The sequence below is a fragment of the Trichoderma virens genome, assembly GCF_000170995.1.
Source record: "Trichoderma virens Gv29-8 chromosome Unknown TRIVIscaffold_6, whole genome shotgun sequence".
NCBI classification, from domain to species: Eukaryota; Fungi; Ascomycota; class Sordariomycetes; order Hypocreales; family Hypocreaceae; genus Trichoderma; species Trichoderma virens.
In genome coordinates, this window is record NW_014013743.1 from 459,339 (window position 1) to 473,030 (window position 13,692).

General features: G+C 52.1%; 4 protein-coding genes across 4 annotated transcripts; all 4 read right to left on the bottom strand.

Moving 5' to 3' along the window:
- Window positions 1-483: 483 nt before the first annotated feature.
- TRIVIDRAFT_186372 (uncharacterized protein) lies at window positions 484-1,387 on the bottom strand (the record flags this gene model as incomplete). The annotated part of the gene is made up of 1 exon (XM_014101004.1): window positions 484-1,387. One exon carries the CDS (start codon window positions 1,013-1,015, stop codon window positions 647-649), a length of 369 nt encoding a protein of 122 aa, XP_013956479.1.
- A 366-nt stretch (window positions 1,388-1,753) lies between these two features.
- On the bottom strand, window positions 1,754-2,393 carry TRIVIDRAFT_119461 (uncharacterized protein; the record flags this gene model as incomplete). The annotated part of the gene is made up of 2 exons (XM_014101005.1): window positions 1,754-1,811; window positions 1,885-2,393. Coding segments are annotated over 2 exons (567 nt in total), but the record flags the coding sequence as incomplete, so codon positions are not given.
- Window positions 2,394-6,460: 4,067 nt separating this feature from the next.
- TRIVIDRAFT_78927 (uncharacterized protein) lies at window positions 6,461-7,928 on the bottom strand (the record flags this gene model as incomplete). The annotated part of the gene is made up of 3 exons (XM_014101006.1): window positions 6,461-6,944; window positions 7,003-7,465; window positions 7,534-7,928. 3 exons carry the CDS (start codon window positions 7,926-7,928, stop codon window positions 6,609-6,611), a joined length of 1,194 nt encoding a protein of 397 aa, XP_013956481.1.
- A 1,644-nt stretch (window positions 7,929-9,572) lies between these two features.
- TRIVIDRAFT_71510 (uncharacterized protein) lies at window positions 9,573-12,794 on the bottom strand (the record flags this gene model as incomplete). Its single annotated transcript, XM_014101007.1, has 3 exons — window positions 9,573-9,795; window positions 9,855-12,520; window positions 12,602-12,794. The coding sequence occupies 3 exons, from the start codon at window positions 12,792-12,794 to the stop codon at window positions 9,724-9,726; spliced, it is 2,931 nt and encodes a 976-aa protein (XP_013956482.1).
- Between the last annotated feature and the right edge of the window lie 898 nt (window positions 12,795-13,692).

Here is a 13,692-nt window from a genome sequence, read left to right on the forward strand (position 1 = left end):
TCCTTTTGGGATTTTAGCGCCCTAGAAAAGCCTCTTTGTTTTTTATTAGCCACTCACGCCTAAGCAGGGCATACGGCACGAGGCTTGTTTTGGATTCCATCTGGGGCGGTGTGTGGCGTCACGCGACCTGGCATTGTTCGCATTGGCATGTGAATGGACACTGGCTTCTTTGTTCTAGAGTAAAATGAATGCTTCGAAAGGGGACATCTGGCTTAAATAGTGGGCCACCTGCTTGATTATTCCTCATAGAAATTTATGCTCCAGCACGGAGTACAAGGTATTATATCCTGCCTGTGTGATTTGTGTTGCAAACTTGGAATGTACATCTTTTTCTAGCATCAGTCGTGGTGTTGAGGGGCAAATAATGACAAGGAAAAGTTGTGTAAATCACGGCCAGAATTTTGTCTCCATCACTCTTGTCGTCAACAACACCATCTTCTCCTTTTAAACAGATAAAGTACATGAGCTCATGAAAGACAAGTTATAGACTGCCTCCATCAAATTGATATACCTCTTCATACAGATATTTAAATACATGAAATGGTCTGAACATTGATAGCTTCCCAAGTATTCAGTAACCAGTCAATTTCAGTCTTACATACTTGGAACATTCACCTGGCAGTGAGTTGCCTATTCACATTACAAGTCATTCTCCGTCAGGAACTCCTGGTTCAACAAAACTCCTCCACTCGGATACCCGATGCGCACCTCGCCCGTATCCCGTCAATCCCGCCAAAGTCGATGACTTAGGTCTCTCGCGCTCTTCCACACTACGTCGTGATCTGCGCCGCGGAGAGGGAAGCTCAGTTTCAGCAGTGTCCATTCCGTAGTAATACGGTTCATGAACTGATCTTGGAGTGGTCGTGTAGGCGTTATCGTAGTACGTGTCTCCTGCAAAGGGGTTCGGCCTCATCAGTCCAGGCGAGGGCATTGCCGGCACGTGGGCATAGGCTGCTGCTGGTGGGGGTGGCATAGCGCCCCTCCCCATCGCGCCCAGAGCCATACCGATTCCCATGTCTGGAGCGTGCCCGCCAAGGGTAGCATCTCTCGGATGTAGTACATGGGGCCGCATGGCTGGCGCTGGAGGAGGCGATGGCCCTCTCGACCGGCGCCCTGGGCGGTTCTCTGACAACCTATCAGCCAGACGCTGCTCCATTGAACCACTGCGCTGCGGACCTCTTGCACGATTAACCCCAGAAACGTAGCTGGCGTACGGCGGCAGCGGCTGCGTGGCTGGGGCTGTGGTAGGTAAGGTCGGCAGGCTTGTTCGTCTATAATCCTCAATCGGGTGATGCTTGCTGCCACCGAGTCCAAAATCCATCTCATCCTCATCTACGTCGGGCGTGATGGGAGCAAAGGGGTTCTCGCGCTCGCGTTCTCGTTCCCGCTCGCGATCTCGATCTCGACCACGATCTCGATCACGCTTTCGGTCACGGTCACGGTCACGATCATGGTCGTGGTCTCGATCATCTTCATACTCAACGTCATGCTCATCTGAGACCTGCAGTCCCCTTCCAAAGTCTGCATCACGCCGCTCCTGGAACCGACGAAGGAGCATTTCCTCATCGTAATTCTGAGGTCTTTGCCTTGTTGCAGGCATCGAGGAAGTGGGCCTTGAGTAAGATCGCAATTCTTCCATGGAATTCGGCCTGTTAGCTCGGAGAATCTTCCTTAGGTCTTCGGTGGGGATGTTTAAATCCTGAACTTGGTTATTCTCCCATGGATTACTTCCATTCTCGTAGTTAAACCATGGGCAGCTGCAGCCCTTCCATTTGGTGCCACAAATCATACAAAATTCGGCTCCGCATCGACTTCCATCCCGTGTTAGCAACAAAAGAAGGATCTGCGTGATGGGAGAGTGTAGAGAAATGTGAGCCAACTTACCAGGTCATATGGTTACATCCTTCCTTGAGTTCGACCATAGATTTGCACTTATAACATCTCTTCCAGCCCTCTTCCTTTGCTTGATCGAGGAACTTGTTCGTTTCTTCGTCACGGGGACACTCGATAGAGTTGTGCCATTTTCCACTGCACTTTGGGCAAACCTTGGTCTTGCAACGACCACAGCGAGCAACTCTCCTACCATCCTCGCCTCGATAGAAGCTGGTCGGCTTAATCCACTCACCACAACGCTTTGATGGGCAATAGACTCGGTTCCCAGTCGAATATTCAGCAAACTTGCGGTTCCAAGTCCTCTTGAAAGCATTGTCGAACAGCTTATCGACATGCTTGAGCGGGATGTGACTCTTTGTGCAGCATCGTGGGGGCATATGTTGCGGATCATGAATCGACATTTCAAAATTGCGCTTCATGCAGGCATTGCACATTCGGTGGCCGCACTTGAGGTCCGCTCCCTTTGAAGACGGAGTATCCTCCATGCAAATGACACACTCAACCCTTATTCAAGTTAGACTTCATTTTTCAAAAGACAGTTTGTTCATGTCTTACCCTTTTCTTTTCTCCGGCTTGGCTTGTTTTTCAAGTTTGAAAAACTTGTCTGGCGATGAAGGTCTCGACCTGGAGGCGGGCCTAGAAACAGGTCTAGAAACAGGCCCAGAAGCAGGCCCAGAAGCAGCATTACCAAAAATGTTTCCCAAGATACGAGCGGGCCCAGAGGTCGAGCCGTTGAGGCTACGAACAGACCGCATGGTAAATGATCTTCGAGGATCTCGATCCTCGTAGGCTGATTCTGCCGATCTGTACCCTACGGCGTCTCGCCCAACTGATGTAGCTCGTCTAGTCAACTTATTGTTGGAGCTAACTTTGTTAACTTGGACTCGTAAAAACAAGGCTGATGGATATTTGTGAAGAGGACAAACCTTTTTCTCGATGCTACAGGTGGCCGCGAACCCCCAATGACATGTGTCAACTGGTAGCGCTGAGCCTTGTGGGGTGACTCGCTTCTCTCGCGGACCCTGGAGGACTCTCGCGTATGTGAAGTAGTAGCCGCATCACTGGCCGAAAGCGGATGGTCAGAATCCCGCTCATCGTCGGAATAATATCGCCGCGGTGTAAATCTCTTTCGATAGCGGTTTCTATCACTTGAGGAATCGAGGTACTCATCACGGCTGGACAGGCGCTGTCTGCTATGACGAGACGAACCGTCGGGTGGTACTTCTTCCACCTCGAGGCCATGATCGTCATCTTCATCACCGCCATACGATGAAACGCTCGCTGATCTGTGCGTCGAGGGTTCGGAATACGCTCCAGGCATCAATCTGCGACGAGGGTGGTTTGGAGGTGAAGAGTTCCTCCTCGTACGGCGCGCAGGTTGCTGCTCGTTGGCAGACTCATCCTCCCCATCATAAGAGTCCATCAATGTGCCGTTTGGGCGACGATAGGCATCTGAAGCGGCTCTAGCAAGCCCCGGTTTACCAAGGCCTGGTTGCCATGGGGAGCGGCCACCACCCGCAGCGGCGGCAGCAACAGCAGCAGCAGCAGTTGCAGGCACAGTAGGAATGGCTGCAGTGGCATCTATAGCTTTGGAATTGCCGGGCTCCCGTCTGCGCATCGTCAGCTGCGGTGGTGAGGGTGCTGTTGCCAGGTCCAGCCGTCGTTGTATCTGGACTGTACCACGGGTATGAGGCTGCGGAGCTGCATCGTCGGCCTTCTGATTCCAATCGCTTGGTTCGCCCGGTCTGAGCTTTCGTCGTCCAGAGCGGACGGTAGCAGTACCAGGATCTCGGATTGATTCCAACCGCATATTGTCTTGCTGGGTCAGAAATGGAGGGAAGAGCCACAGCAGCCCACCTGTTATGGCTTTTGCGTGTTGATTCAGCGTCTGGTTCTCCTGCTGTGATTCTTATTCTGTCTCTCTACCAGCTCACCACCGTAGACAGCAGCGTTGGAGTTTGACTCGGCTACCGCGCGAACACAGCGGCGGGGAAAGAAAAAACGGGTGTGAACTAAGGCACACACGCGCACTCAGAAGACAGAGCAGGAAACAGGCGCTCAGTCCAACGAGTCCCCCCTTTGGTCTTTTTGAGCTCTATCAAGGGGCGGGATGCGAGAGGGGGATTAGAAAAAAAAGGATGGTGCAGTCGGGTTATGCAGGAGCGATCGCAGCCTCGTGGGCCAGTCAGGAACGTCCACGCTGCACCAACTATAGCATCCCACAATACGTTGATTGGAGTTGAGGGGTCACAACGTGCATGACCACCTTTGCGAGAACGGCGTTGGACAAGACGCCAGAGAGGCACACGGAAGGGGGGGGAGAGGTGCTGAATTGGAGATGGAAGCACAAGAGAGGACTGGGAGTAGTAAAACGGAGAAGGTTAAAGGGAAGAGGAGAAGGAGAAGAGGAAGAAGAAGAAAAAGCCGCGGCAAGGGAAAGAAATGCTGCCTTGCGCAGTAGCAGATTGGGCTGCTAGGACTTTGGGCTTGTGTTTCACTGGCCCGCCTTCGCCCTCACAGCTTTTGGAGTGCAAGGGGACTTTGGCCTAGAGGATGCGCCTGGGGAAGAGGAGTCAAGGCCCCCAGATAAGCCGGCGCTCCAGAGGCTTGAAGGACGTGGCGGTTGAAGCGTGAATTCTCGTCCCCTTTGGAAACGGAGACACGGAACCTGCGTCTGCGAAACACGCACCAAACAAAGGATGCAGCAGAGCTAAGCCGGCGCTTGCTGCGCAAAAAGAGGGGAGAAAAAAAAAGTAGTGGGATGAAAGTGACAGAATTGGGGGCCTAGAAGACCTTGGGGTTAGACAGCTTGTATAGTTTAGGTAGTTTAATGCAAGGGAGGAAAGCCGCACACCGCAGGCAGACTGGGAATTCGAAAAAGCAGAAGCAAAAGAGAAAAAGTCGTGCTTCTGGGGAGATCAAGAAGATCAAATGGCGGTGGTTGGCATTCTTGTCGTAAAACTGGCTGGCGCAACAAACATCACGTGTGGGGTTGGAGGGGGGAGCGATGGGAAGGTGCTGCCTGCCAGTCTAAGGTATTCCGTGCTTGCCCTTGGAGGCTCGTAATATTTTGGTGTAGGAACCTGGTAGGTGTAAGTACCGAGATACATAGAGCCTTAATCTTTTAGGACCCTGCTAGAGGTGCCTTGCTTCTTTTTCCTGCATTATCACCAATCCCAAGATGCATGCAATGAAGCGCACACTTCACCTTGCATAAGCCGCTAGACACTCTGGCTGAAGCGAGTGGGAAATGGGAAATGCGAAGCGGCATGCATGAACACACTGTGCTGTCTTTGCCAGGCACCTCAGGTCTTGTCTGCATCTCGACTGCATTTCGACTGCATGTCCTCCTCGAATCATTCACCAGACAGGCGGCTCGTGACTCTCTCTAGGCTGCGCCGGCAGCCTCCCTGTCCGCAAAGCGGCAGCATGACCTGACTCTCTGCCCCTGTCAGTTTCTCTGCCTCACACCAAGTTCTCTCCTCAGGCTGCCTCTGACTCCTCCCTGCAGCTCCTCATGAGACACCCTCAATGCCCTCACGTGGAGATTGGGCCGTCGAATCATCGGGCTGGAAGCTAGTCTGCGGCTCGGCCCCCTTGCGGCGTCGCTCGCCCGGCCCGTTGCCTCCACCGGAGTCTACAAAGCATGTACCTTTGCGGCCTCGTCCTGGACCCGGTGCCGAAGCCACGGCGCGGGGTTTTAGGTCAAGGTTGGCTGCTGGAAATTGGGGCCTGCCATGATGGGGAGCATCAGGAGCGACTCTTGGTTTTGGCATAGTTGGGAATCTTCTCCTGGCCATTGGCTTTGCAGAGGCGAGAGGGCATTAGTGGCCTGCAAGCTGCAATGTGTAAGAGGTGGCAGTGACGGTATTCCCAAGGTACATTGCCAGAAACGGTAAAATCTCCAAGCCGCCGCCAGGCATGCATTCTTCCCAACCCTAAAGCCAACTCAAGATATGGAACGCAAAAACCCTAAGCCTCTTTAGTCCATACTAACGGTGAAGGGTTCAGGTTGCATCTAGGCACGACGATATTGATTTATCCAAACAACTGCTGTATTGCAATTAACAACTTCACCAATTACCTCGAGAATCGAGTAACAGCTGGTGGGTCGGACCGAATCACGCAGCCTCTTTAGCCGCCGGAATGGCATTGCACGCAAGAGTTTGTGTACATAATGTCCAATATCAATATCGATATTTATATAGCGCCATACCCTACGTGCATGCGCTTGTGCCTGTCTACATGAATATGCAGTAGTGCTTCCGACACCTCCAGGCGAGGCAGTTTCACGACTGATGCAGACACACTCGTGCATCCTCAAGAGACGTCGCAGTGCAACATCATTTCACGTGCCACAGGAATATTAATGGAATCGTGACTAATACCCACTTGGATGTTTTGTAGCGAGACGCGTGGAAGACGCTGGGAAGAGATGGGTGGGTATAGTTACACTAATTGGACGATAGATATATAGGACATTGTGGCAGCGCAAAGCCCTTTCTGAGCAAAATATTGTATGAAATCGTTGGCGTCGCGGATTTTATCTTGTTCAAGCACAATAAATAATAGGATAATAGGATTTCTTTTGCTCCATCATAAGCTATATACAGTGAGTCATGATACTCGTCATATACACAAAGCTCATTCCATCATTACATCACATCGAAAATCGAACAATCTAAATCGACCAAAGCCTCCAAGAGAGCCACCATTTACGCAAAGACAGCCGAGGTAATCTGACCAGCGATATCCGCGTACGCCACAAAGTCTCCTAGTAGGCCCGTCTGGGGGCAGCGGTCGACAAAGACGACGCGGCCATCATCCTGCAGACCAACGGCGAGCAGGTTGCCCTCCTTGTTGATGGAGAACTGGCGGGGGAACTGGCCGCCGGCGGGAACGACTTGAAGGAGCTTGAGTTGACCAGTGGTCGCGTCGATCTTGAAGTTGATGAGAGGGTCGGAGGGGATGGTGGTTGAAGGGTTGTCGAAGTCGGGGATGATGGTGCTGTTCTCCGCGCGGGAGGAGACGATGAGGTAGTTGGAGTCGGGCTGAGAGTGTGTATTAGCTTGGATTCTTGGATGCCTGGTGTGGAATCGTTGGGCTTACAGAAACAACAACCTCGGCAGCGGCATAGCTGCTGGGCTCAGCTGGACCCTGGCCGTGGCTGGGGATGTTGAAGATCTCAGTGAACTTGATCTGACCATTGGGGTAAGTCACATTGTATCCAATGATGGTGTTGCCCAGCTCAGTGACGAGGTAGGCAAAGGTCTTGCTGCCCTTGACGACAAAAGCAAGATGTCGAGGGCCTGAGCCGGGCTTGACACTGATAGGCGTGATGTCCTTGAGAGCCAAGGTGTTGGGGTCGAAGGAGTAAAGGTGGATGAGATCCATGCCCAGATCGGGGACAAGCAGGAACTTGCCCGTAGGGTCGAGGACCGCCTCGTGAGGGTGAGGCGCATCTTGCCGATCGGGGCGGGCGGGAGTGCCAGTCAGCTTGTATGTCTTGGTTTGAAGGAGCTTCAGCTTGGCGGGGTTCGAGACATCCCAGGTGGTGAAAGCAGAGCCACCACTACAAAGAAAGCATGGTTAGCTTCTGTGTTTGATTTAAACAGTCCCAACTCAGCCGATTCCACTTACTAGTGAGCCAGAGCCAAGCCGTGGCGGTTGTTACCAAACACAACGCCGCTCACAGGGCCATTGGCGGTGCTGACTTGGCCAAGCTTCTGCAGAGTGCCACCAGGAGATGTCCTGAAGGCAGTCAGAGCACCATTGGGCGTGTTCAGACCCTCGTTGATGCAGTAAAGAATCGAGTCGGGGGAGTCCAGAGTCAGCCACGAAGGGTTGTCAGAGCAGCTCTGAGACACGGCAACGGGGCTCAGCTTCTGGATGCCCGTGTTCTGGCCATGCGTGTAGTTGAGCGTCGTGACGGTTTGGGAGTACGAAGAGACGTAGACCAGGCCAGCGGAGGCAAGATTGCCGGCGCACAGCAGCGTTGCGGCCAGGCTCTTCTGGAGGTTGTTGCGGCGAGGCATTGTGTAAGACGATGGGGTCAATTGGCAAGACGGGAGTGCAAGAGACGGATTGGGGACAAGATCAGAACTGAAGCGAGCTTGCAACAAGGAAAAAAAAGAAAAGAAGAGGGAGGAAGAATCTGAGACACGCCCCAGGCCACTATTTATAAGATCGGCATTGAGCTTCTGCCCGCGCCCACAAGGTACGACAGGGCGATCACAGAGGTTACAACACAGTCCACCAATTATTTCACAGCATTGATTACCCCAACACTGTCAGATTCACACCGCAGATCTCGGCCTGCTGAAAGGACAGCTGCATGCAGAATCCAGGGCATCGACGGAATATCCGCGAGGGCCAAAAAGCGTTGCTGCAATCCCCTGATGACGAATGGGGATTGTTACAGTGACATCGGCTGCCTAACTGGGAAGGAGGATCAACCAGCTCGAGGCCGCTGACAAGGTGGGGGGAGAGGGAGCTTTCATATTTGGGGGGCTGGAGCTGGGACGCCCTTTTTGTGAAGGACGGGGGGCATCTATCTATTCTTTAACAAGCATCTTGTGTTGTCTAATACTGTATAGATAACATGTTGATGTATGCAGGTATAGTATTTTGGGGGCAAGTTGGCTGGTGTTGGTGTTGGCATGTCACGTAACACCTTGAACCCTACCTACTAGGTACTATATATTGCCAAGAATACAGGCTTAAATCTGTCAGCCGCTGCGGAGAGTGTGGATCGAAGGCCAGACAAATCGATCCAGGGCCAGATGGCGACAGATGGGAATCGAGCCGTCAGTCAGCTCGGGCTTCTGGAGCTAGATGTGTCATGCCAGCATTTGACAGCTGGTCTCGAATGTCCACTCGAATGTCTAACCGTCAGGATCCCCGAATAGTAAAAACACAAACATCACTTGGTACATGTACACTTAGTATCCATGTGGTACTTCTCTATTCATCACAGGATCTAGGGCCAAGACGAAACAACTCCCCTCCACTATCAACATCTCCACGCAAGATATAGACTATCAACACCTAAAATAAAGCCAAAACATCCTCTTCCCCGGTCACCGCCGGTCCCGCATCCCGCATTCGGGCCTGTCCTCAGCGCTACTGCCGCCTCATCCCTAGCGCTTCAATGCACCGCCTGTCCCGGCTCCCGTGTAAGCCATAGTCGAGACTGCTTGGCATTGATCTTGACAAGACAACTCGCTTCTTGTAGAGAGTCAAAGCCCTCTCTCCGTACTCGTATAGGTGGGTGAATTATCCATCATGGCGTCTATTGGCTTCCAAGTGTACATGTACCCTACATCAAGACATTGGTCGAATCACTTCCTAACTTCTACTCTGCGTCCTCATCACTCCCGGGCACAAGCATTCTTCAGGCAAAGACAACTCATCCCTCCACTGACCCCCACCAAGCGATTCATCTTTGGATGTCGCCTCGGCGGGAGGCATCCGCATAGCCGTCCTCATGCAAGGCACAACTCTGTGGGGGAGCGGTGACAGCTGAGAGCATCCTATCGATATCCATTGTCGAAAAAATTCCCACCAATATTCACTGGGTATTAGTTGCCTCGGCTCCTTCAAGCATCGTACATGCAAGGTATCCAAAGCACGGCCAGCAACCTGGTAGCACTCGCCATCACATTCCCTGTACGTCTTCACTGCTGCTTTATAGATTTGATTTTCTTTATTTAGTTGTGTCTATCCCCTTTCCCTCATATCCTGACGCCTTTCTTGGTATCATAGTTTTCGTCCATTTTGCGCCACCATCTAAATCCTTACATCAAGTATTCCGTGCATTTGAAATATTCATCAAATTTTCGTGGGCATTTCTTCGTTTGCTGGTGTTGTCGTGCCCTTCGAGTGAGACATACTGTATGGTGCCTAGAGAAATAAATTGTCAGCTTGTTACAGCTGTTAGTGAAATGAGCAAAATGACTTACCAAAACTTCCTTGGCATTGCAGATTCTCCATGCCAATTTCCTCACGCTCCGGTCCGCAAGGACGACGGCCGGTGCAAACTCTACACCAAACATCTCCCGGATAGCGTAGACAATTCTCTTGGCGTATTTGCCATCCCGCTCCACATGACAACCGAAGCTCTCGTCCACGGCACCTGGCGCAATATCATCATCGCGGTCCAGGCAGTTTTGGATAATGGGCAGAAGAGCCGACTCGACAGCTTTGGCGTACAAGGCCTTGGTGCCAACATCGACCTCGACATCTTCTTCGTCAAATTTACTAATGCGGATTTCGAAAGGTTCCGAGATGCTCATGACCGTGTGCCGTCCATCGTGGTGGTATCTGAACTCAAAGACGCCTTGTGTCCACCACAGCTTGTCTCCTTGGAAAACGACTTCGCCTTCCATCATATCAGGGTCTGAGGGATCGGCTTTGTCCACGACATGCTCCTTAACAGTAATGCTAGAATTTGCCATCGAAGCATCGTAGACGCCAGTACATGTGGGTGTCCATCTTCCCAGAGATGAAACCTCGGTCGTGTCTCGAAGGCGATTATCCGTTACCATATAGAGGCCAATCCAGTCTTCTTTGCTGTGGTTTGCGGGGGCTCGCCACCTGACTCGTAGAGGGGCACCATATTCAAAAGTCTTAGTCTTGATTAGCTTAGGGAAGCGTCCCGAAAAGCTCTCTTTGCCAGTAGCTCTCTCATCAATGGCTGATTGAAGAGTCTGTGTTCCCTCAATGGTGAGTGAATACTGCTTAGGATCCAGCCCTGCTAGGTCGGGGGCAATTCTCGTAATCGTCAGGCGGGCAGGTGCTACATTGAAGAGAGCAGATGTGTCGCGGACGATAGTCTTGACACCAGAAGCAAACTTGGGGCGGGCGCTGTCCAGGAACTCTTCCACAAAGTGCGATGTGTCGTCCAGGACTTTGTCAACGCTTTCCTGCAATACTTTGACCGGAGGTGGCAGTGATCGCTTGATGAATTTGGTGAGACCTGCCTCCTCTCGCATGCTTCTTCCATAGATCTTCTGCATGTGAGGTCGTTCAACGAACGCGATGACCATGACGTTTAGGATTTGTGTAACCAGAGCAGTGATAAATATGGCTCGGCTCCAAGTGATGAGAGCGGCACCCCAAATGCCAGCAGTTCCAAAGACCCTTTCAGGATTGTTGAGAAACCGATAGATGGAGGTATACGTCAGTTTGGCTTCGTGGTCAAAGAAGAAGTCGCCGCAGAACCAGCCAAATTCGCCGAGGGAATCATATACACTGAAAGCCGTCCACAGCTGCAGAGCAATCAACCCAGCACCAAGCACGTGCTTGAAAAGAACCAAACCGTAGCCCCAGTCTTCAGGCAGATTGTACATCTTCCAACAAGCTGCGATGAAAGATGTATTGCACATGATCATGCTGATGTGATACATGCCTTTCCATTGGCGCCAGGCTTCGCCAGCACTCTCACCATATTTAAGAAAGTGGCGAGTCCACATCTTTGATTTGGATTGTCGATCCAACACGAAGCCCAAGCCAGCGTGATACCATATCCGCCACAAAAGTGCGTGGGCGACGAAAATTGCTTTCCACATATACGTTTCTGGTGTTGCGAAAGTGAGGGCTGCAACGTAGAGTGGCAAAATAACGACAACGCAGTCGGGGACTCGGAAGAGATCCATGTTGTTTAGACCAACGAGATTGTGCACAGGTGCTGGCATATCCTTCTGTGATATAGAAGCAGACCGCATGAACGTATTATCTGCAGGAAGATCAAAAGCGACGGTGGCGTTGGCACTGACTGGGCTTCGAGTCTGAGTCTTTTCTCTTGGGGCAGGAGGGTTGTAAATCTTGTCAATATGAGGGTTCTCCACCGACACAAGAAACGCAAACTGGGCAAGATGGGCGAGGATAGAGATGAAGAGCACCTCGTAGCTAGCTGCCATCATCGATATGCCATAGTATCCAGCATAGCCAATCGAATACATGGGATGGGGTGCCATCTCAAAAACACCATCGAATGTGAGATCCTGGTCGATGAGGTAGAAGAAGTCTCCCCAGTACCAAGCAAAATCCTTGACGACGCGGTGGGCATCGAGCTTGACCCAGAGATTGAATCCGACTAGTGTAATGCCGAGGAGCCAGCGCGAGCTTCCGATGAGCATACTCTCATCCTTGGGAGTATGGCCACAAACGATTGCAAACAGACAGTATGACACGAAATCACACATCAATATCAAGTCAACGACCCTTCGGAAGACGAGCCAGGTGTTGTACTCAACGGGAGCTTTCTCGAACTCATAGTCTTCAGGGATCTTGGCTTCAAGCTCTCGCTTCAGCAGATTGTAGAGCCATGGACGGGGATTGTTGCCTGTGCTCGGATGCTCGAATAGCTTCCATCGCTGGGCCCAGGTGATGAGGCGCCGGTGGTGAGATTGGATGTGGAGCAGGATGCCGATGCCAACGTTGTAAGAAGCTCTCCAAAACAGGAAAACAGCTGCAAATACGGGGCGCTTGTACCCGGCCGGGAGGAAATAAGCCGCTAGAATATGCAATGCCAGAATAGCCAACACGACAGCGTCTGAAAGGTTCTTGGGCTGGCGCGGGTCAAGCAGCTGTGAAACCATGTCATGCGTAGTCGGCACGACGAACACTATCCAAATCGAGAGGCTCTGGTCAGCTCCATGGCTGGCTTGTGTGAGCCAAGACGGGGCGATTTGACTGGTTCACTCACCTGTGCCATCTGGTGTACGGCCAAACGTCTTCTTAGGCTTACCAATGTCACCATCCTGGGCATCCGGGACCAGAGGTTTCATTGGCACCGTACGACCGGGGTCGATGCTGTCACTTCCGTCAGACGAATCATCATAGACCTGCCGGTGCCGCAGCTCAGCACCTCCTGCCGAGACGTCAGCGGCCGTGCTCATGGTGGACGGAGTTGAGGATCGTCCGAGTGGGCCGGAATTGACAAAGGTTGAAGGACAGAGAGGAGCAAGAGTGTGAAGAAACAGAAGGGTGACTGTAATTGCGAGCTTGTGGGCTATTTAGCTGGCCCTCTGCATGAACTCGGAATGCCCAATCACGGGCGACAGGACAGATTGTTGAGAAACGGCTGCAGGGCCCCTTCTGGGATCGTTGATTGCAGGGCGGAGCCACCAATCCGGAGTCTAGAAGCGAGCTGATCTCCGGGCTAATATCGAAGCGCAAGAGAGGTTCAATCCGAGGGCCGATGAGTATGCAGATTCCTTGTGTCACACGGACCAGCAGTGGTGTTTTGATACGACAAGCGGTTGACGCTTGCCGACGCAGACCGATATAAACGGCGTTGTTGAAGGCCGTTTTTTGGTTGTTTTTCTGTTGTTGAGAGTGGAAAAGCGAGAAGCCGGCGGCTGAGGCGAAGAAGCTTCTGGGTGTCTTGTGACCTCTGCCCAGCTCTGGGAAGGGGGCGCCGTTGCTACCGAGCAACATGCCAGTGTGGAGAGACACCTTAACCACTAGAACGGCTGCCCAGTTGATGTCAATAGTGGGGAGCGCCCACTGGAATCGTTGGTAGCCCCCTAACGCAATCGCTGTTTGTCGGCTAAAGCAGGCATTGGTATTAGTTCCAAATACGAGCCTAAGGGGGGGAGAGGCAGTGCTATGACATTGAATTGCTGTGCCGTCATTGATGATAAAAGGGTGAGAGGCAGGAATAGCAGTTAATGTGATCAACAGGGGAAAAATACATCAATACATAAAATCGCTGGATGCTGTGAGAGCGCAACAACAACGACGTGATTTCTATGAGCTGCCAAGGTTCAGGCCAGCCCTGTCCACTTCTCCAGC